We start from the raw sequence: 23966 nt of genomic DNA, 5'->3' as shown, positions 1-23966 counted from the left end.
TTGATTAGGTACATAAATCTTATGCTCGTAACACAAAATTCCGGCTGCATTCAAGGTATACCCTTGTTGAATTAAACGGGTGTCTGAATTCTGTACCAACTGCTTCTTTTGCAAGTAATTCTGATCTTGTGCAGCAGCCTCATCAATTTCTTTGTCAAGGGTGGACCATCCTTGACTAATACCAATTTCATAAATGCAGTGCACCTTTCGGCTCAGTGCGTCCGCTACTCTGTTTTCTTTTCCTTTTAAGTGTTTAATTTCAAAATCGAAATTTCCCAAGAAGTCCACCCATCTCGCTTGTCTTGCGTTTAAAGTTGGTTGACTAAAGTAACTAGTCAAGCTGTGGTGATCTGTCATCAGTAAAAATTTTCTCCCCACTAAATAATGGCGCCACATTTTTAATGCATGAATTACTGCGGTTAATTCCAGATCATAGGCAGAATATTTCTGCTCATGTTCTTTTAATTTTTTGGATTCATATGCAATTACTTTACCTTCCTGCATTAGTACTCCACCCACGCCCTCCTTACTAGCATCTGTGCAGACTACATACTCCTTTTCGGGATCTGCCACACACAACACAGGTGCAGTGGTAAGTAAATGTTTGAGCTGTTCAAAACTCCGTTGATAGTCTGCTGTCCATTTAAATATTTTTCCCTTCTTTTGTAAGGAGGTGATAGGGTAGGCAACTCTGGAAAAACCCTCTACAAACTGTCGATAATATCCAGCCAGCCCCATGAAGGATCGAATATCTGCTACATCTTTGGGTGTTGGCCATTCCATTATGGTTTTGATCTTTTCGGGATCCACAGCTATACCTTCCTTCGTAATAATGTGGCCCAAATATTGGATCTGTTCCTTATAGAAGTCACATTTGCTGAATTTACCATATAACTGATGCTCCCGCAATGTCTGTAATACTATCCTCAGATGCTCTTTATGCTCCTGGATATTCCGGGAGCATATAAGTATATCATCAATACAAATCAATACAAATTTGTCTAAGTATTGATGAAATACACTGTTCATCAAGCACATAAATGTGGCAGGTGCATTTGTTAATCCAAAAGGCAGCACCACAAACTCGTAGTGCCCGTAACGAGTACGAAAAGCTGTCTTGGCTATGTCCTCATCTTTAATTCGGATTTGATGGTAACCCGATCTTAAATCGATCTTTGAGAAGATGGTTGCCCCCTTTACCTGATCAAACAGCTCATCAATGCGGGGTAGTGGATATTTGTTTTTAACTGTCAGTTTGTTCAACTGTCTATAGTCTATGCACATCCGCAGAGTCCCATCTTTTTCTCTCACAAATAGCACAGGAGCTCCCCAAGGAGAGACACTGGGACGGATATACTTCTTTTCCAGCAGCTCTTGTAGTTGCATTTTTAATTCAGTTAACTCTGGCACACTCATCCAATAGGGTGCCCGGGACACTGGGGCTGCTCCGGGTATCAGCTCAATGGTGAAGTCTAAATCCCTTTTGGGCGGCAGCCCTGGAATTTCTTCAGGAAATACATCTTCAAAATCTTGCACTACCGGTATATTTTCAATGGTTGCACTCTTATCCACAGAATCTGCATACCCCACTTGAACTGCATAAATTTGGCATTTCTTCCGGATACATTTAACCAGTTGTGAGGCCGTGATCGGCCGGATCTGTACTGGTTTCTGGATGCCTTGAATCTCTTTTCCCATACCCAGTTCATCTCGGTAAGAGACTGTTTTTGTTTTACAATTGATTACAGACCATCGTCGTTCCAACCAATCCATTCCTATCAGCACATCATAGGAACCAAGAGGGAGTACGTTTAACTTAGTTGTTATTGTTTGGCCAGCTAACCTTAATGGAAAGTTGCTGACTTTAGTTAGTACTCGTCTTTTAGCCCCAGTGGCCAGCTGTACTAGCCAAGGGCTTTTAAATTTAGTGGTTTGCAAACCACAGCTTTCTACAACTTTGGGACTTACATAGCTTAGAGTAGCTCCTGGATCTACTAAAATAGAAACAGTTCGATCAAAGATCTTACCTTCGAACTCTATCATTGTTGGTTGATAATCAGCTTGTCGATCCTCCAGTGCTGCATTTATTCTGGGCATAGATCGAGCCACATCTCCTACTGTTGAAGCTTCATAGATCTGGGACAACTGATCGTTGTCCTTCCGATGAGGGCAGTTTTTAATATAGTGGGGTCCGCCACAACCCCAACACTGAACAGGTGGTCTAGCTGAGCCTTCATTGTCCACTCTACCTTGCTGTTCACTATATTTGGATTCTGCAGGAGGCTTGAATCTGTTCTGATTTTTGATTGGATTTCTAGTATTGGCTCCTTTCGGAAATCCTTTTTGAAAGCTGCTGCGAGTTCCCTTACTTCCCATAGGCAATCTGCTGCCCCGCTTATCTGCCCAACGCTTCCCAGAATTTTCTCCTTTAGATTTGTTTTGCTGATAGCATAGTCTTGCCTTCCGGATGGCTTCATCCATCGTCTTCGGATTATCAAACTCTATTCTTTCTCGCATTGCCAGAGGTAGGCTACTAACAAACCTTTGTACCTTAGCCTTCTCCTCACGAATATATGGCACGTATCGGAGCAGGGAAGTGAATTTAGTTACAAATTCGTCAATGGTCTGCTGTCCAAGCCGCAGATCATGGAACTCTCGCGCTTTTTCATCATAAAAACGTTCTGTCAGGTATTTCTCCTTGAAATGTCTTTGAAACATTTCCCAGGTCACATCCTGTTCATTCACTCCCCACACCATCTTGACCTCCTCCCACCATAGTGTGGCTTTGGCCTGCAGTTGGAATATAGCCAGTCTTGCTTTAAGATGATGATCATACTCGTATACTTGAAAATACTTATTCATATTAATTAGCCATGCCTCTGCAGCTTCTTCTGATTCCCCATCGAATTGAGGTGGCTTAATCTTCCGGAACTCCCCTTGTAGTTCCATCCGTGGTCTTTTTGGAGTCTGATATTCAGAAACATTGACAGATTTCTCTCCTCGCGTCTCTGCTCTGTCCTCCGCTTCCTCTTGTTCAGTGTGATAGCTGTGTTCATCTGTTATTCGTGGTTGTTCGGGCCTTGGATGTGACTGTTGTTGATGTTGCTTGTCGAATAAACTCTTCAAAATCCTCTCCTGTTCCACATTTAGTCTTGCGTTGTCTGCACGCAACCGGGCCATTTCGTCCTTTAGTTCCTGAACTGTCCTCATTAATGTCGAATCAACATTGCGGCCTTCTGCTCCCAGTTGCACCCAGAATTCAGGATTTCCCTGAGGTTGTCTCATGTTATCAGGTTGGTCCAAATTTCCATAGGGAGCGCTATTTGCTCTCCTCATTCTGCTGCTACCTGCTTAAGGATAACTCATTAAACAGAAATAATTTATTTTCAGCACACTCTCAGCTTCTGTCATGACACTGTATGTTTATTTTGTTGCATAATTCAAAATTCTCCCAAAGGTCACAGAGTTGTAACCTGGGCTCTGATACCAAATTGTCACGCTCTAACACAGAGATAAATTTTTTTTTTCCTTTTATATATGAATAAATCCACATTTACCAGCTTATATTATAACAAGCCACGTGTACTGGGATTCACTAAGCAATTGACCTATATGATTATGTAATAATATTACAGCACACATAAAAGAACTTTCGGCTTTGACATATACATATTCTAATGTACAGCACGCACATTGTATTCATCATAGTCAATAATTCATTTGACTCACTATATTAATCGTATTGGATTACATGTACACATATAAATTCGCCTTCCTTATCTGTTTAACAAAAAGGTGTTCTTATATATTGGTTTCAAGATGTGGGGTCGAGGGATTTGCTGCCACGGTAGATCTCGGGTACCCTGGGCTGGCACCTCCTTAATTGCGAACTTTATGGCTTATACATCGAGATTGGACTAAACTGCTTTGTTTAGATGTGAGGACAGTGATGTACTGTCGCTTACAGCACTTGTTCGCTATAGATCATCCACCTGGCATGATCAACGGCTCACCTTTGTCCTGCCATGTGCGGTGGCGTGATTTCGAGCTGCAAGAGTTACGAGGCTGGCTCCTCGGTCTTAACATTTCGCGCTAAAAACCCTTCCGGATCCTTCTCACTAATCGGACGGTGAAGGCAAACCCATTCAGATCAAGGGCGGAGGCTATGCCACGAGGCAAGGTCATGCATTGAATATTTAAGGTTCATTTTATGTTCGACTTGGTTATTGGTTTCATTTTAAATCCAGAGCTTGGCTGCCGAAGTCCTCGGCTCGACTGTATTTGGCCGACGACTGGTATAGCTCTCCATCGCACCAGGGTTCCATGCTTAACCAAAGCACGAAGAAACATTACAGCTCGGTTTACTGATCAGGTTAAGTCAAGCTCTTGAAAGGCATTTCCACTGTGTTTTCGTTTTATTGCTTTTGCTCTCAGTCGTTTGACAAGGTTCTCAGTTTATTTGTCTCCATGATTTTCAGGGAAAACCTTCGGCGTTCAAACGGTGTTGGGGAGAAAGTCCGACTCTCTAACCCTCGGCCACTCTGTCGCAGGTATGAGAGATTCATCTCCCATAGAGTCTGTTTTGATTTTTCTCACGGAACGGTGGCTAAACCTCTGTTCCACTGAACAGGGAATGCCGTGGTTCCTTGCTTCCATGTACAACCTTCCGCCATGCGACCAGGGTTTCCCTATTGCGAAACTGCATGGTTTATTTCCTAGCTTGTTTGAGTATTGTCATTAATCTGTTGTTTAAAGGATCAGGTTCCGGCGGCCTCCATTTAAGTCCGGTTCCCTGATTAAATGTAACTATGTACAGTTTATATTCTATTGTTTGCTCGACTTACGGCATAACTGCTAGTCGAGATACAGTTCTGACTTTTATAATATTATCTGCTGGCTTATTTTAGACTCAAGCTCGTCTATGTATTACAGGCTTTTGTTTTTAATTAAGATTGGGCATTACACTATTCTCGGTATATATTGCATTGTTCTTTTTCCAGCATTAAACATGTTTATGCGTTGCAGTCATTTGGTATAGTTTAAGCTCTGTCTTAACCTTGTTTCTTGGTATACAATGCTATGCCCGAATTTATTTGTTAAGTTTCAACTATGGCGCTTCTGCCGTTTAGAACAAACCTCAGCCCAGCTAGGGTAACTGTTCTGAGCGAGGGTTTATTAAAAAGTTGGCGGAGAATGCTTGTAACCAGGGTTACCACGCATTCCTCGGCATACATACTCATTTATTTGTATTAATAATCTTGTATGCATATGTCTGTGTATTTAATCCGCGCATGCGAATATCACAGTGGTCTGGTTCCAAGTTTCTGTAGTTCTAGCGGTCCTCCTGGCCGAGGTTTAATATATGTATGTTCTTTTACTTATTCGGTTAATGAATCGGCTTCTATAATATACATTTGTTTTACGAGACATACAGGCCTCATCTTATAAATAGATGTCATGTCTTTGTGTGCATATTACAATCTTTCGCAAAGAGTGCCTGTTCATTTCTTTCGATTCTTTCTATACATAAAGAATTCCGATTCTTCTCTTCGACATGTACATGTATCTAGAGGTCTTTACAGTACTATCCCTGTTCGTACTTCTTGCTATCTCTGTAGTAGCATTGACCTGTTTATTCAGTTTTTCTACTACTATTTCCGAATGAGATATGCAAGGGTTTTAATATTCGTTTTTCTTCAGAATGCAAATGTGTCACGGTCTCTGTCTATAATGCAGTAGCTAATGTTCTTTTCTTATTTTCTGTTAAAGAATAATGGTCAGATATTTCCACTGTATCTAACTTTTTAGCACAGAGTAGTACAAGAGACATCTCAGTAAATAATATATTCATAGTAGGCCATACCTGCTTCTCTGCAACCTACTTGTAATGCTTGTCAATCCACCCGTCCGTAGGAAGACTCTTCACTCTCTTCCACCCCCAAGCACTTGCAGAACCTCTTGGCTGCAGTCTCTCTGGTTTTACCAGAGCTCGCTATCTGGTCCTATCCAGACATAGCGCATACAGGAAAATCATTTCTTTCCTCTGCCATCTGATCATAACCAGACATAGCATATCTCTTTCCTGCCATCTGATCCTTACCAGACTTGGCAAAACTTTCCCCTTTTTCCTCTGGGACTCAACTACCTCCTGAAGGTAGTTAGGGTTTTATTTTTTTTAACTGCCTCCACAGTTATTAGTCATGATTAATCATATCTTTAAATCAAATAATACTAACACAATTCTTTTATTATCAAATACTAACAACAGAGTTATAAATATATTTCAAATAAAGTTTTTGTTCAAAATTACTTTTACTGTTTACCAACATTAACTTTTCATGGGGAATGTTACAGCAACAAATATGGCCCCATCTAACGATACTAGATCCACACCTACAGCACATGCTCGTTCAGTAGCATCATATGAGTCATGTGCAATAACATGCATCCCCAACCCCTTTGCAGGCCGATCAACTTCTGATCCAACCTTTCCATAACCCATCACGGCAAGTGTCTTCCCCACCAGGGGCACACTCACATACTTATTGCATTGCCATATTCTGGTATATGGCTGATAGCCATGGAGAAAATCGAAATATTTGTCAGAAACTCGTCCATAACCCCGAGCGCCCTCAGATTGCCTGCCTTTCTTGATTTCATCCCCATTCAGTTTTTACGAATATCAATAATTAGTTTTGTAACTAATTGGTAACTTCTAAAATTACTATTTCATAAATGATTTTACATTGAGCTTTTTTTAAAGAGGTTATATATACTAAAATATTTAATATATAAATTTAATTTTATAAAATATATTTAAAATTTATAAAATATATTTAAATTAATTAACGTTCTTCATAACTCTGAGTTTAAGTCTATTTAGTCTCTTTAACCTGTTGAAGAGTGAATGATTAATATTATTATTAATTATTTACTTCAATTATGGTTTTATGGTTTTATATTTTTATGATTAAGCAAATTTTAGTTAATGTAATTCACTATTTTATTGATGTGCAAAATAAAAATCAAGTTTTTTCGACCATTGCAAATAAATTATGAAATGTAGATTCATTCCGATGCATTGTACATTATTTCTTGTGGTGTGCGTTAATATTGTTTTTTATAACAGTAATAAAAAAAATTTAAAATATTTTTGTTAGTGTTTGAATTATGTTTTTCATAGTAACGAAGATTAAGCTCCATTAAAAATTTAAAATCTTGTAGTTTGATGATTATAATTTAGATTTACAAAAATCTCGACCAAATTTAATCAAAATCTTAAAAAAATTCCCATAATTTTCTTGGAAAAAAAAATATGATTAGACTACAACTAATTATTATTATATTTTTTATATCATTACGTTATTGAAAAAATATTGGCCATTCACTCAACGCTGGAAACTAAGTCAGAATTAATTGAAAAATGGATAATATCTGCTATTCATTTAAAAAAAAAAATAACGTTGCTATTAATTGAAAAGATAGAAAATAAATTTAAACGAGACATTGAAAATAACATTGATAGTAATTGAAATATAGAAAATAACGTTAAAAGTGATACTGAAAATAACGTTGATCTTAATTGAATGGATTGAAAAAAAAGGTTCAGAGAGATATATCAACAGCCATTATTTGAGCGGTTGGTCGTACCAGATTTGCCCAAACATAAATTCCATGAGTTTTTAATTTATTTTATTTGAGTCGTTATTTTATTTTTATTATTATTTCCTAAAATTAAAATATTAAAAATATATAATTTAAATGTTTTAAACTGTTGAATTGAATTCATTTTTATATTAAAATTACAATATATTTTTAAAAAGAAATATTATTATTTAGATAAAATATTGGATTAAATGTTTATGGAATTTTGGATAGGATGGGTGTTTTGTTAAGATTTTTTTATATAAAATTATTGGTTTAATTTCTTGCCTTGATTGAATTAATATATTGGATATCGTGAATATATAATCTTGAATTAATATATTGGATATCGTGAATATATAATCTTGTAAAAAATATTAAATTAGACAATTTTTTTCGAGAGAGATTTTGGAATATAGCTAAAATTTGGTGGTTAAAAAAGAAACCATCTAATTGACTTTGTTCTGGTTTATATATTCCGAAACCCTTCGTTTTCGTTCATATATTTCGAAATCCTTAATCAAGTTGCAAGGGATTGATTCAGGATAAAGATTTTTTCTGAAATTAAATTTTACTTTATATTCCTTTAAAAAAAAATTAAGATGTGGTGCTCAGTGCTTCACCAACTATAGGAATTGATTGGAGTGTAAGGATTTTTCTTGGAAGTTTAGTTTTCTATTAAAAGAAAATTAAGATGCGGTGCTGAGTGTTTCTTGACCAGCCATAGAAGGGGAAAAATCAAGCTGCGTGGAAGAAGAAAACCCACCTACGTCTCTGTTCTGTAAATCTCAACGCAGGGATTTGTGTTTCCATGGAGCTGTTCATTTCTGTCTCCTCTGGTTAGTCTTCGTCTTCACTTCTTACAATTGGGTCTTGCGTTTAAGTCTTCCCGGATTCTATGAAAGTAGAACTTACGAGCTACTTCTTCCAGCCTCTGACTGCAAATCAGCTATGTGTTATGTAGAATCTGAGAAACCCTACTGGTATAAAATGGGTGCCTTTGCAGCAATAACCGTTGCAGGTATTACGTCGATTTTTCTGGGGGCAACTGTTGCTGGCGAAGAGATTGATTTTTCTTCTTTTGAAATCGATAGAGATGCTAGTAGATTCTTGATGCTTAACGCCACAGTAGCACCCAATGCCCAAGCCTTGGAGCTGACACCCGACACAATCAATCAGCAGTTCTTCATATCAAATAAATCCGCAAGGGCGTTATTTCGTACAAAGTTCAGAGTGTACGGACGAAATAAGACTGCATCTTTCAATACGTCATTTGTTTTCAATATTCGACCTGAGAATGGAAGCGGCGGCGAAGGTCTGGCTTTTATAATAACTTCCCATAATTATAGCTATGGCTATTGGTTGGGACTGTTCAACGCCTCCACTAATGGCAGTAGAAGTAGTAAGGTGTTAGCAGTCGAGTTCGATACAAGCAAAAGCCCAGAGACTAACGATCCCGATGGCAACCATGTAGGGATCAATGTTAATGGCATAAATTCTATAAATTTGAGGTCTCTGGACGAGAAGCAGATTAATTTGAAGGGCCATTACGACATCCAGGCGTGGATTCGGTACGATGGCAATGCGAAGAAGCTGGACGTATACGTGGCAAACAAGTCTGATCCGATGCCATCGGAGCCCCATGTGACATCTATCGTCCATCTCTCTGACATCCTCGACGAGAAGGCTTATTTCGGCTTTTCCGCGTCAACGGGTGTGGCAACAGAGCTCAACTGCGTGAAATCATGGAATTTCACAATTGAATGGCTGAGCTGGCCGGACAAGGCATTAACTATTGCTCTTTCAGTCTGCCTTCCTGTTGCAGCAATTGTCGCCGCCGGAGGGATTATAGTGCTCCTCGAGTACCGTAAGGCTAAGGCAGAGGAGGAGAGCAAGTTACTCGACGAGTTAGATAAAATTCCAGGCAGGCTGAAGGAATTCAAATACAAAGACCTGAAGATCGCCACCGATAACTTCAGCCACGCAGCTCTTCTTGGAAGAGGCGGCTTCGGAACCGTTTACAAAGGAGTTCTGCCAAAGGGGAAAAACACGGTTGCAGTAAAACGCGTGACCAAGGAATCTAGGCGAGGTAAAGAGGAATTTATCTCAGAAATCAGCGTCATCAACCGCCTCCGCCATAAAAATCTGGTGCCGCTGCTGGGGTGGTGCCATAAGAATGGGGAGCTGATTATGGTTTATGAATACATGCCCAACGGTAGCCTGGATAAACATATTTTTAATGATGATGCTGCAGGCGGATTTCTGAACTGGGAGCGGAGATACAATATTGTCTCCGGCGTCGCCTCGGCTCTGCTGTATCTCCACGAGGAATGCGAGCAGCAGGTAATCCACCGGGACGTGAAAGCCAGCAACATCATGCTCGATTCCGAATACAAGGCCCGTCTCGGCGACTTCGGTCTCGCGCGTCTGATTGAACTCGACCGGAGATCCTTCACAACCACTGCTGTAGCGGGAACCCTAGGCTACATCGCACCAGAGTGCTTTCACACAGGGCGCGCCACGGCAGAATCCGATGTGTTTAGTTTTGGCGCCCTCGCCCTTGAGGTCTCCTGCGGAAGGCCTCCAAAATCTAGCACCCCGGACCAGCCAGATCTGGTCGGTCAGGTGTGGAAGCTGTATCGTGAGAACAAACTCTTGGAAGCGGCTGACAGTCGTCCGGCTACGCTTGGAAGCGGAAGCATTAACGAGGAGGACATCAAACGTTTGCTGGTGTTGGGACTGGCGTGCTCCCATCCGAATCCGGAGGTCCGTCCAAGCATGAGGGAGGTTACGCAGATACTGGCTCGCGCTATGCCTCCACCGTTGGTACCTTTCTCCAGGCCGTCGTTCGTCTGGTCGCACGACAACAGGCTCGGAAGCAGTTTCACCCAGGCCTGAAATTTCAAATCGCCTAGGTCCGTTAAATGAAAATTTTGATGATGTTTTTGCATTTTTCATCTCTTTCATTTTCCCTTCTACCCAAATTTGTGGATGTCAACTACTCTTGCATTTCAACTTTCATTAATCTCCCTAAAAGAGTGTCTTATATTTTCCCAAATTAGCATATGTGTTTGGATATAGCATACAACCATACTTTTGATATAAGACAGTATGAGGTTTATTTGTTTCGATATAACATACAACCATACTCTAATGGTAGTGGAGTATGTTTTGATTTCCTAATTATATGGTCCAATGAAGTAGTTTTCCTTTTTTTTAGGATCTAAGAGTCAACACAACATAAATTTCTATATGAAATATAAGAATTTTTTCTTAGAGAAAAAAATAATACATGTTGCAATAATTGATAGATATTTTGATTTTATTTTTAGTAAGATGTTGTAGGGGGCTGATTCCTATTATTAGAGTCTCAATCTATTATACACTAACAGATCTATTTTCCTACTGTTTTAAAAGTAAAAAAAAAAAAAAAAACTTGCTGACCTTCTTACATAGATTTAAACATTTAACATCTTATCACTTTATCATAAGCAACATAAATTAAGGTGAGCATTCCATTGATATCAACTTAACAAGAGAGGTCCATGGAAAATACCTGTTCCGGCAGTTGATGATGATACCTTTGTCTTATAGCTCCTGCTGAACGCTCCTTCTCACCGACCCAACCGGATTTACCTCCCAGCCAACTAGGAAATAAATTCTTAGCCCAGGGAACCTCCACAGGTTCCCTAGCCCTCCATGCCCAAGTCCAACCAGATATAGTGTGTCCTCAAGAAGAATGTGCAAAACTAGATAATGATACTTTCCTCCTCTCAAACCCAAGAAACCTCCACAGGTTTCCAAGGTCTCCCAAAATCATGACAAGGCCAAACAATCACAACCAACCCCCACAATCCTAAGCAAGACTCCAACCCCCCTTTTCTTCCTTCCCCCTTCCCTTTTTATACCCTCCTTCCCTTCTCCATCTCAACCACCTCTCATTAATGTCATTAATTTCTCTTCCATCCTTACAATTGACTTTTATTCTCCCAAGTAAGCTAGGGGTACATTTGGAAATGTGACATGAATATAAAATTGAGAATTTAATGGGAAAGGATCATGTCTTCTCCCAAGTAAATGTGAGGGTACATTGAGGAATGTGAGATGTAATTACATGGAGAGGACCATGTCTTCTCCTTAGTAAATGTGAGGGTACATTGGGTAATGTGAAATGAATACATATATTTTGAAATAATGGAAGGAGACCATATCCTACCTAATATTGAATTTGAGAAGGTAAGTGGGGAATTTGAATAATGGAAATCATGAATTTTATATTAGACCAATATTTCTCAATATTTTTAGATAATGTAAACATTAACAAAATTTGTAGGATAAGATTTAAGTGGGGCATTACAGATGTATAAAGGAGGGGAATTTTTTTATACATCAATGACTTTTATACTTAAAACAAATCATCTCTCAAATTCTTTATCAAGTCCTTTTTTACTATTGTGTATATAACGAAATTAGTCGACTAACATGTTAAGCTCAATATTTAGATGAAATACCTTCAAGCTAAACACCAATATTTCTATAAAATACCTTCATGCTAACAAGCATATTGAAAATATAATGAGCTGCAAAAGCCTAACCAATACTATACATTTTTCTAATTTGACCTTTTCTCAACCATTAATAGAAGAAGAATAATGGGACACCACATAGAAAATGAGCTACACTAAAACATCTTGGTAATAACTCTACCAAGGAGATCCTATTACACCCCGTAGCTCTGCTCCTCCCTGTGGATTAGTCCCCTGTGACCTGTAGTCCCATAGAGTATCCCGATTGAGTAGCTGCCCCTTGTGTTCTGTATCGATCGGTAACCGACGCTCAAGCATTTATTCGTCCATCTGTGACTGGAACAGAAAGCTGGCATCGAAAACCAAAAGACAGAAAGACAACAAATACACCAATCACAATTTTTAAAGCCCAATAATCAATTTTATAGGAGAACAAAAAAATAACCATTTTCACCAAAAAAAATTGAATCACTACAACCAAAATTACATCCTTACCCCAAGTTAACTTATAAGTTTCACATGTAACATCCACATTGAATCCACATGTGGCCTAGACATAAATGCTCCCAATATCCTCAATGAAACCACCATACTTTCCAACCATATAAGGTGGTGCACACCTTAAGTGTCCATTGTTACACGGCTATTAATTATATTACAATTATTCCATGATTCTATCACACTCCTTTAAATATAAATGGTATTTGTTATGCAAAGAACTAGATTATCTTTTGGAGTTGCCACCATGCCAACTGGGATTCGATGCCAATTCAAACACTTTTCTTTCCCTTAATTTCTTTCGCTATTCAAACAAATGCTCCACTCGATTATTTTCCATGTTTCCAGGTTCGGTAAATTTCCCCTTGCATTGCATCAATTTCTTCATGTTCTTTACTCCACACTAATAAATAATTTACATTATTTGTAGTAAACAACATCTTAGATGGCAGGAATTTAGAGGCTTTTAGTTCCAATAAGATAAATGACAATTTAAATTATGTGTCTTATATCATAATAAAGATATCTTAGACGAAAGGAATTGATAAAAGGAAATTAAAATTATGAGCTATCTTAGACCAAAGGAATTTATAATAGACTCCTTACATCCCAAGGGTTGCGAAGACAAAGAGATTTCAAGTGATTTCCATTCGACATTTCAAGCATGTTTACTGTGATTTCCATTCAGCGTTTCAGGCATATTTACTATTTATTCAAGAAACCTAGTACCGAGCATACTTATGACCGAGGCTCAAAAGGATCCTTTGAAATAGAGACGCAATGATGAGAACGATAAGAATCATAAAGAAGAAATACCGTGACTTTCAAAAGATGTGTTACCATTAATGAACCTGGAAGAATTTTCACCCTGATTGAGAGAACCAACGGGTGGCTCTACAGGAGTAGGCATGAACTTGTGCTCCCTTGTGATAAAAGCTATTCAATTTGTGCCTCTTTCCAAGGTTGAGTAGGAAATTAGAACCTATAACCTATCAGTTTAAGCCTGTTGTAACTTGCATTCGGTCATCAAGTGCAAGTAACCATCTAAGCGGTAGTTATAACTGGAGGGTGACCATTTAATCCGCAGTTAACACACGCCGCAACCACTGTACCCTAATTTTGTCAATTGCTACGGTTGCCATGTTAATGAATTTGCTTGCTAGAATCCAAGGTGGGAAAGAAGAAAACAAAACTAGATACTAGATACATATTAAACATTAGTAGACTACCTGGCGTTACCTTTGTTGGTGCTAGGTATTATAGATTTGGACGGTTCCAATCCCAAATTAAATTTCAATATGACGGGTTAGTGATATATAGGACACGTCAAGTTTGACATGTAGAAATTTACACCGTAAGTCAAATACGTTTTGAAATAGAAAATACGTCTTGTAGGACGTCAAATTCCAGCGCCGGGCCCATAGAGGCCATACTCATATGCACCATAGGCTAGAAGGTTTTTCATCTCACTATTGGGAGATTACACTAGCCAATGTTTAGGAAGGAATCTCCCAATATGGGAGAAGCATTCTCTCATAGAACTACTCTCTCAAACATTGAGATTCTGATTGAACGAGCTTATTGGATTCCAGATACAGGGCACACAATGGGAGGGTTCAGCCAATACATGCAGACTGTAGACCTATACTGGAAGATTAATTTTTTACTCGGGTAGACTATCTTGGACTAGTACAAAAACCGTATGGGCATCCTAGACTAGAGAATGGAGAGGATTGAATGACACCTTGACATTCCTCCATTGTGGTTTTCTCCTACGCAGTGATTTCTTGGGGAAACACCATTGCACCTCTCATATCCTAGGTCGAGCTTGGACTATTTCTAAATTATATCTACCCATGGGTCTAATCCCCATTCCATGTAAACGGGATTGAGTTAGAATGGAGCTGAACATTACCAAAAGCAGACCCACATAGGCCAGATTGGCATGCACCATAGGCTAGAAATATTTTCATCTCACTACTGGAAGTTTACACGAGCTAATGTTTAGGAAGAACCCTCTTAATCATAGGGAGAAGCATCCTCTCATAACACTACTCTCTCAAACACTGAGATTCTGACTGAATGGGCTTATTCGATCCCAGATATAGGGCACACAATGGGACAGTTCAACCAATACATGCAGAATGTAGACCTTTACTAGAAGATGCAGTTTTTACTGGGATAAACTATCTTGGACTGGCATGAAACTTGTATGGGCATCCTAGAACAGAGAATGGATAGGAGTGAATAACACCTCAACATTCCCCCAACAAGGTTTTCTTCTGGGAATTTATTTCTTTAGGCAACACCGTTGCACCTCTCATATCTCAGGCCAAGCTTGGACTATTTCTAAATTCTATCTACCTATGGGTATGACCGCCATGCCTTGCCAATTGGATTGAGTTAGAAGAACATATAATTATTATTAAGAGTGGGCCCCCAGAGGCCATACTCACATGCGACATAGGCTAGAAGGATTTTCATCTCCCTACTTAGACATTACACCAACAAATATTTAGGAAGAACTCTCCCAATCTGAGGGAAAATCGTCCTATCATAGCACTAATCTCTTAAAAATTGATATTCTATCTAAATGGGATTATTGGATCCCAGGTATAGGGCACAAAATGGGATGGTTCAGCCAATACATACAGACTATAGACCTTTACTGGAAGATGAAATTTTTACTGGGATAAACTATCTTGGACTGGCACAAAAATCATATGGGTATCTTAGACTAGAGAATGGAGAGGATTGAATGACACCTCGACATTCCTCTAGATTTTAGGGTTTGAACGTGCCCCACGACAAGGTAATATTTTCCCTTCATGTTTTCAGTTCCTACTTATCACTGGAAACCCCTCTATCGGTATATCGACTCTATTAGGTTTGGTGCAGACATAAGTTGTTTTCAGAAACTTCTTCCTCAGTGACCAGGTTTCCTAAGGTGGACCAGAGGAATTGGTCATAGCCCCGCTACCAAATTTTTCATTTGAATAACGATGAAAATATATAATATGGTTAGATAATGAGAGTTCAATATTTTTCTCATTTCAGGTTCGGATGCTGACACCTAAATTTCTCGGCAGCTCCTTCAAGTATAAACCTTAAAGTTTATAATTTTATTACTTATGAATGGGTTACTTTATGGTTTGCCTAGCTTCCTCTTCCATGTTTATAGGTAAGGTTTATGGTCACCTTATTCTTCACATTGTTTCATGGGGTTGATGGCCAAGTTCAAGGAAGGATCCCTCAACCACTCTACGGTGGTTCCATGTTCCAATTACTATCGTACCCATTTTTCGAGAGGCCTTCTCCTTTTTCTTTGCACTACATAGGGTTTTTAAATGTTTTCACCTATAATATGTTATAACGTTTGTGGCTTCATGAAAGTCGTGAACAATTTAAGTTTATGTAATGTTAAGACTCTTGTTGTTTGATTTCTTCGCTTGGGACATGGGCTTGCCTTTTTATTTTTTATTTGTAATGTAAGCGCCAGAGGTTTTCTTCCCCTTGAATTCCAATTTTATTTCATATTGTATATTGTACATGTTTAGTGGTCCATGGATAATTTTTTTTACATGGTCCTTGTAGTAACATACCCCTATTTTAACAGGGTTGCTCAAGAAATTGTTCTCTGTAGTTTGTTTTCTTTCGATTATTGACATTTATGAAATTTATTGTCATTCTTGGTAGTAATTTGAAGATAATTATTCTTTTGGATGACTATAATGTGACTCTAGATTATGTTATTCTTACCGTAGTGCTCTTGTGAATTTTCTTGTCTTATTTATTCTTTCTTTCTTTTTTATAGTTATGGTTACGCTGCTACATATTTAGTTACAAATTCGTCCTGCGAAATATATAACCTTGAGTTTTCTTTCACTCGTATTGTTTGTTATTTCTTGTGTTTGGTAATACACTTACGGTACTTGAAAAAGAGCAAGATCCTTCGCACTTTGGACTTACTCTCTACCTGTGAGGTATCCTACACCAACTTTGGCACGTTCACCTCTAGACAGTTCCACACTAAAACCCTGGGTTACCAGGTGGAACTTAACCAGAACCATGAACAATACCAATCATTATTATTAAAGTTCAAGTTAATAATTTATGCTAACATCAACATAGTGGAGAGGGTGACCCTATTCTACTGTCTATTTGAATTTCGATTGGCCCACATGTTATTTCTAGTTCCATAATTACTTCTTTTACAGGTAATCCAACTTGAGCAGAAAAGGTAGTCTTTCCACTGCACAATTCCAACTAGGGCCCATTCATTAATTTTAAGAGGTTCATAATGATGGCCCAGCCCTACGGTGACGTGGACAACGTAACCACGTGGTCACTCTACAGGCCCTCGGCTGTCACTGTTGTGTTTAAGGTCAAATCTCCGTAGATCCGACCTACCTTCAATCTGCAGCTAATTATTACACCCCCTCTTCCGGTTGGTAAGGCCACCTGCCGGTTCACCCGGTCTATATGCTTCCCGCTCTTGTTAAACCCTAATTGTTGAGCTTCGGGTCATTTTACTCCTTTTCACTCAGTTGAGTTTTGCTCTGCGTTTCTTTTGGCGTCGCTCTCCGGACTCGAACCTGGTCTGCTCCTCGGTCTTTTCGATGGACCTTACTCTCTGTCCATGTCTTGGGTTTCACCCTGTTGCGGGTTCTGGTGATATGCTGTGTCTCCGGCTTTCGTTGCTGGGTTAATGAGTTGTTTGGGCGCGCATGATTCTGCTGGTCTTCACCTGTGTGTAATGGTAAGTTTCTGGTGTTTATATGAGCTCTCTGTCGCCTGGTTCTTTCGGCTTTCGTTACTTAGTTGTGGTTACTGTACAGATGGCCTGCAACTTCGGCGCTCCCGCTTTGCTGAGTTCCTCTTCGCCTTCGAAGGTAATTTATCGTTCTCTGATTTACTCTGCTCCTGTTTCTGCTACAACTACTCACAGCTCTTGTGCCTTGTTCAGTTAGGGTTATTGGGTTCTGTCTCGGCGGTCTCCTGGTCGACTTGTCTGTAAGTTTTATGACTTCCTTACGCTGCACATCTCTTGTTCTTGGCTCTCTGGTTTCATTATAACCCTGATTGCTATTTTCTGTCTAACCTTGCTTTGCTCTGTACGCAGGTTGATCTGGTGGCTAGCTATCGAGGGTTTTGGGCTCGTACAACCTCCGGCTCCATTCAACCCTGTCTCTCTTCGCAAACTGGTAGGGTTTGCTCCTGCTTTAATATATCTGTAGATTTCTTTGGTATAGCTGTAGATTGTGGAGGGTTTGAACAGCTTAAGTGTTACCCTGCGTCGGTTGTGTGGGTTCGGCCGTGCCTTTTCCGGCATTTGTAACTTCTATGTCTCTGTTCCTTATGCAACAAATTTGCGGTTTCGGCCTTGGAAAGGCGTTTAGTACTTTTGTAGTAGCAAGGGTTTTGTAAATTGTATGACACAGTAATAGTCCACAATCTTGTGGCAGATTTTGTTCAGTTAGCCTTCCTTTCTGTATACAATGTCTATGTTATTTTTTTATGAAAGTAAATTGAAACAGTGATTGTGTTTATTGGTACCTGTTTGTCTTTGTAAGGTTCTGTAAACTCGTTTGCTGGAGATGTATGTCCGCAGCGCTTATTTCATGCTTCGGTATATTGGTTGTCTGTATAATGCTGGTTGTAGACTTGATTTCAACTAGATGTATGTAACGTCTTTCGTTATTTCAATTCCTGTTACAGTTAGGGTCTATTTGTTCCAAACTCATTCTTAAAATACAAAGTAAAGATTGTATACAACGTATGGAAAATATCAGCAGTAGATTATTTCATTTGTAAATAGTATAACTCTGTTACAGGGGTTTTTGTCTTGCTGTCTGTTACTCTCGTCCTGAAGGGGTCCCTCCTTTCTGTACTATTCTTTTCTGTTTTTAAATTACATGGAGAGCATAACTGCTTCCCCTATTTCAGTTGAATTGTTCAACCTGAATTCTGTAACTGTCATCTAGTTTCTTTTAACAAAGATTTAACTAAACACTATTCCTTTCCTAAGCTAAACAACTTGTAATTAAAAATGCTCTGAAATAAAATGAAGCAAACAATAATTAAAGAAAAAGACAACAACCAACTTAGTGACCTGTCCACCCAAGCCCGAAATCTTTGTCTTGTTTCTGTTATACTTCCGTGAGTCAGTCAACTGTCATATGTCTCCTCAGAGCAGGATGCTCCTGCATTAGGCTCTCGGGGTGGTAAAAAGTCATGGCTCCGTTCTGTGAGGTCGTCAACAGAATAACCCGCTTTTTGTATCTGCGTTGCGTTGAGCCATGAACTATCCTCTATTGGACAGTTCTTCCACTTGACCAAATACCGCAGATATTCCTTCCTGCGTGTGCGCCTAGCTACCTGTGTATCCAGAATTCTTTCAATCTCAAGGGGTGGTGCCGTTGGCAACTGTCTCGTCCATGAATTTTCTCCATAGCTGGTGTCCCGCGGTGTTGTTGCTGCTGCATCACTCTCCGAATCAGCGACATAGGGAAACAGATCTGCCACATTAAAAATGGGAGAAATACCAATCCCGGGTGGCAACTGTAACTCATAAGCGTTCGCAGAAAATTTTCGGATGATTTTGCAGGGACCGATCTTCTTGAATTTTAATTTGTTGTACTCCCGTTTTGAAAACCTCTCCTTACGTAAATACGCAAGGACTTCATCCCCAACGTTAAACGGAACTTCTCGACGCCTTGTATCAGCTCGTTGTTTATACCTTTGACTACTGTCTTGTAATTTCAGCTTGACCTGCTCGTGTAAATTGCTCATCGCTTGAGCGAAATCTTCTCCATCAGCGCTTCATTTCTCGAGTTTCCCCAAATCTCGTAATTCATGCACTCCTTGTGGATGCATGCCGTATAAAATCTGGAACGGACTGTAACCAGTGCTGCGGTTAGGTGAATCGTTGTATGCGAATTCCACCTGAGCAAGTACACGGTCCCATGTCCGGGAATTTTCACCTGTTAAACTCCGAAGTAAGTTTCCCAGACTTCTGTTTACTACTTCCGTCTGACCATCAGTCTGCGGATGATAAGCGGAGCTGAACTGCAACTGGGTATTCAACTTTTTCCACAGAGTTCTCCAAAAATGACCGGTAAACTTTACATCCCTGTCAGAGATAATGGATCTTGGAAGTCCATGCAGCCGAACGATTTCAGTAAAGAAAAGATGTGCTATATAAGTGGCATCGCTGGTTTTCTTGCAAGGTACAAAGTGTGCCATCTTCGAAAATCGGTCAACCACAACCATTACTGAATCAAAACCCCGTTGTGTCTTCGGCAAACCCAGAACAAAATCCATGCTCACTGAATCCCATGGTCGGCTTGGAATAGGTAACGGCAAATAAAGACCAGTGTTCTGACTGTGACCCTTTGCCAGTTGACAAACTTTGCATCTACTCACGTACCTCTGCACATCCCGCTGCAATTTTGGCCAGAAATAAAAATGCCGTACCTGAGCAATCGTTTTGTCTATACCAAAGTGTCCAGCCAGACCCCCACTGTGTTTTTCCTGTATAATGTTTTCCCGCATAGAACAGTTGGGAATACACAACTGCCCTCCCTTAAACAGCAATCCTTCCTGTAGATTATAGTCTAACCACATGCTGTTATTTCTTAACAGAGGGTTTTGGCAAGCCTCATAGGCCTCCTTAAATTCGGTATCGGTCTGATACAGCTCTTTTAAGTGCTCAAAGCCCAAGACCTGCATCGTGCTTTCCTGTAGAAGCAATGTTCTTCTACTCAGTGCATCCGCCACCTTGTTTGCTTGCCCACTAATGTGTTTTAGTACAAACGTAAAATTCTGCAGGTACTCAACCCAAGCTGCATGCTTATGGTTCAATTTATGCTGCTGCATAATGTACTGCAATGCAGAGTTATCTGTAAATAAAACAAACTCGTTACCTAACAGATAATGTCGCCAATGCTTCAAGGCTTGTACAATTGCGTAAAACTCTTTGTCGTAGGTTGAGTATTTCTGCCTACTCTCGTTTAGCTTTTCACTGAAATAAGCGACCGGTCTGTCCTCCTGACTAAGGACTGCCCCAATGGCTGTACCACTGGCATCGCAACGAACTTGAAAAAGTTTGTTGAAATCAGGCAGCCTCAATATCGGTCTTTCAGTAATCTTCTTTTTCAAAATCTGAAAACTACTTTCTGCTGCTTCAGTCCAGTGAAAAGGCTGATTCACCTTCTTGATCGTATCCAACATAGGTGCGCAGATCTCGCTGAAATTTCTGATAAACTTCCTATAAAAACTGGCTAGTCCGTGGAAACTTCGGACTTCAAATAAACTTTTTGGAGAAGGCCAGCTAACTATAGCTGCCACTTTTTCTGGGTCCATTTTCAGTTCATTTTCTGCAATGACAAAGCCCAGATACACTAATTCTCGCTGGAAAAAGGTACACTTTTTCAGATTAATTAGCAGCTTGTTTTGTTGCAGCTTCCTCAACACACTCTGCAAATGCCTGAAATGTTCCTCTTTAGTCTTACTAAAAATCAAAATATCGTCCAGGTAAACTATTACAAACTTACCATTAAATTCCTTCAGTACCTCATTCATCAGGCGCATGAATGTGCTGGGAGCGTTGCTCAACCCAAATGGCATCACCAGCCACTCATATAAGCCTTCGTTTGTCTTGAAAGCTGTCTTCCACTCATCTCCTTCTCGAATTCGAATCTGGTGATATCCACTCTTCAAGTCAATTTTCGAGAAATAAGCTGCCCCGCTCAGGCAATCCATCATATCGTCCATTCTTGGTAAGGGAAACCTGTACCTAACAGTAATCTTGTTTATGGCTCTGGAGTCTGTGCACATTCGCCATTCTCCTCCCTTCTTTGGAGCCAAAACGGTTGGTACTGCACAGGGGCTCATGCTTTCTCGAATCAACCCTTTGTCCAATAACTCCTGGACCTGTTTCCTGATTTCCTCATGGTCTTTAGGACTCATACGATAAGCTGCTTTATTTGGCAGGCTTGCCCCTGGTATAAAGTCAATACAGTGACTAATACCTCTCCTTGGTGGTAGTTCATCTGGAAGGTCATCCACCACGATGTCCCCAACTTCTTGCAGCAACTTTTGAACTTCTTCGGGCAAATCTGAAATCTGTGTATGTAGTACCACTGCCTTTGGTCTTCTTATGACAGCAAAATTTATTTCGCTGTCCTCAATCTGTTTTACAAATTCCTTTCCGCCCATCAGCAATGCCTTCACCCCACTGGTTTCTGCTGTATTTTCCTCCTTGATGGGTACGAGCGTGTGCTTGATCCCATCTTTAACAAACTTATAGCAATTGGTTTTTCCGTCATGAACTGCACTTCTATCAAACTGCCAAGGTCGTCCCAGCAGTAGGTGACAGACATCCATTGGCATGACATCGCAGAGAACCTTATCCTTGTACCTACCTATCTGAAACTCCACCTCACACTGTTCGTCAACTAACAGCTGATGTCCTTTCTGCAGCCATGACACTTTGTAGGGAGTAGGGTGCTTCAATTTTTTTAATCCCAGCTTTTCTACCATCTCCACAGCCACTAAATTGTCGGTACTCCCACTGTCAATGATCAGTTTGCAGCACTTACCCCGTGACTTGCAGACAGTGCGGAACAAAGCCTTTCGCTGATCCGGTTCTGCAACCTCTTTTGCTGGTTTTAACAGCACTTTATTCAACACCAAAGCTTCACCTGTCTCTGGTGCGTTTTCTGCTTCTTGAGGTGTTGCCTCAGCATCCTCTGGCTGAGCAACATAAGCTCCTCTTCCACCTGCTGGTTCACCTTCAGGACAGTCATACGACTTGTGTCCCAATTTGTGGCAGCGATAGCACTGGACAGTTCCCCTGCCCCGACCATTTCCTCGCCCTCGCTGAGGTGGTCGTCCTCCTCTAGTGCTATTGTCTTTTTCTGCTGTTCCAGCAGACTTAGAGCTGCTGCCTTCTTCGCTTGAACCTGTACCTCGGCCTCTTCCAAACATCTTACCTTTCCCCCTGCCAGTTCCACCTCCTCTCCTGGCATTTTGCTTCCGGTTAATTTTCTCCTCTGCCTTCAGTGCAAACTGATAGGCTTCATCCAATGTCCGGGGTGAAAGGATACCGATTTCATCCAGGATTTCCCCCCTCAAACCATTCACAAATCTGGCTGTTTTCTCCGGGGTGTCTTCCACATATCCTGCCCGCAAATTCAACTTGTAGAACTCCTCTGTAAATTCTTTAACAGTCATTCCCCTTTGTTTCAAGTTCTGTACCTGCCTGTACAGCATAATCTGATAATCTTTCGGCAGAAATTTTTCCTTCAGTTTGGCCTCCATTCTAGACCATTTCTTTATAGGCTGTTTGTGAAGCCTCTTCCTCTCCGCCTGAATGCTGTCCCACCACAAGGACGCATGTCCCTTCAGCTTGGTGGCGGCGAACTTCACCTGTTTATCCTCACTAGTTTCCTCAAATTCGAAATATTTGTTGACTTCACTTAACCAATCCAATAATACGTCTGCAGACAGACTTCCGTCGTAAGTAGACAGCTCATGTTTTGGTTTATGACTCGACAGCAAAACTGACTTCAACAGTCGGAATTCCGGTGTCACCCCCTCAAATTCATCTTCTGGTTCTGCCACATCTTCGTCACTGTCATCTGCTGGGTTTCTCCTTCCCCCAGCTTCTACTGCTTCTAATCGTTCTCGCAAGACACGGATCTCCTCACGGAGTCCCTCTTCTGCTACCCTCCGGACTCTTCCTCTTCCTCTTCCTCTTCTGCCAACCTCCATTTTCTCCTACTCAACAAAACCTGCTCTGATACCACTTTTGATGGCCCAGCCCTACGGTGACGTGGACAACGTAACCACGTGGTCACTCTACAGGCCCTCGGCTGTCACTGTTGTGTTTAAGGTCAAATCTCCGTAGATCCGACCTACCTTCAATCTGCAGCTAATTATTACACCCCCTCTTCCGGTTGGTAAGGCCACCTGCCGGTTCACCCGGTCTATATGCTTCCCGCTCTTGTTAAACCCTAATTGTTGAGCTTCGGGTCATTTTACTCTTTGTCACTCAGTCGAGTTTTGCTCTGCGTTTCTTTTGGCGTCGCTCTCCGGACTCGAACCTGGTCTGCTCCTCGGTCTTTTCGATGGACCTTACTCTCTGTCCATGTCTTGGGTTTCACCCTGTTGCGGGTTCTGGTGATATGCTGTGTCTCCGGCTTTCGTTGCTGGGTTAATGAGTTGTTTGGGCGCGCATGATTCTGCTGGTCTTCACCTGTGTGTAATGGTAAGTTTCTGGTGTTTATATGAGCT

At 40.5% G+C, this 23966-nt stretch overlaps 2 protein-coding genes and 1 pseudogene across 2 annotated transcripts; 1 reads left to right on the top strand and 2 right to left on the bottom strand.

Annotated features, from left to right (window-relative positions):
- The first annotated feature begins 8300 nt into the window (after positions 1–8300).
- On the top strand, positions 8301–10845 carry LOC149155990 (putative L-type lectin-domain containing receptor kinase S.5 pseudogene; annotated as a pseudogene).
- Positions 10846–18836: 7991 nt separating this feature from the next.
- LOC149155989 (uncharacterized) lies at positions 18837–19460 on the bottom strand. Its single transcript, XM_089444598.1, has one exon. It carries the CDS (start codon positions 19458–19460, stop codon positions 18837–18839), a length of 624 nt encoding a protein of 207 aa, XP_089300724.1.
- Positions 19461–19490: 30 nt separating this feature from the next.
- On the bottom strand, positions 19491–23822 carry LOC149155988 (uncharacterized). The gene is made up of 4 exons (XM_089444597.1): positions 23812–23822; positions 22050–23430; positions 21549–21860; positions 19491–20537 (listed from the first exon to the last, which is right to left on the bottom strand). Exons 1-4 carry the CDS (start codon positions 23820–23822, stop codon positions 19491–19493), a joined length of 2751 nt encoding a protein of 916 aa, XP_089300723.1.
- Between the last annotated feature and the right edge of the window lie 144 nt (positions 23823–23966).

This window comes from Pinus tabuliformis, chromosome 9, assembly GCF_031772625.1.
Source record: "Pinus tabuliformis cultivar Carrire ecotype Pingquan chromosome 9, CPIR1, whole genome shotgun sequence".
In the NCBI taxonomy this organism is placed as follows: Eukaryota; Viridiplantae; Streptophyta; class Pinopsida; order Pinales; family Pinaceae; genus Pinus; species Pinus tabuliformis.
Note: the sequence above shows the minus strand (reverse complement) of the source record. Positions and strands in the feature narration are given on the sequence as shown.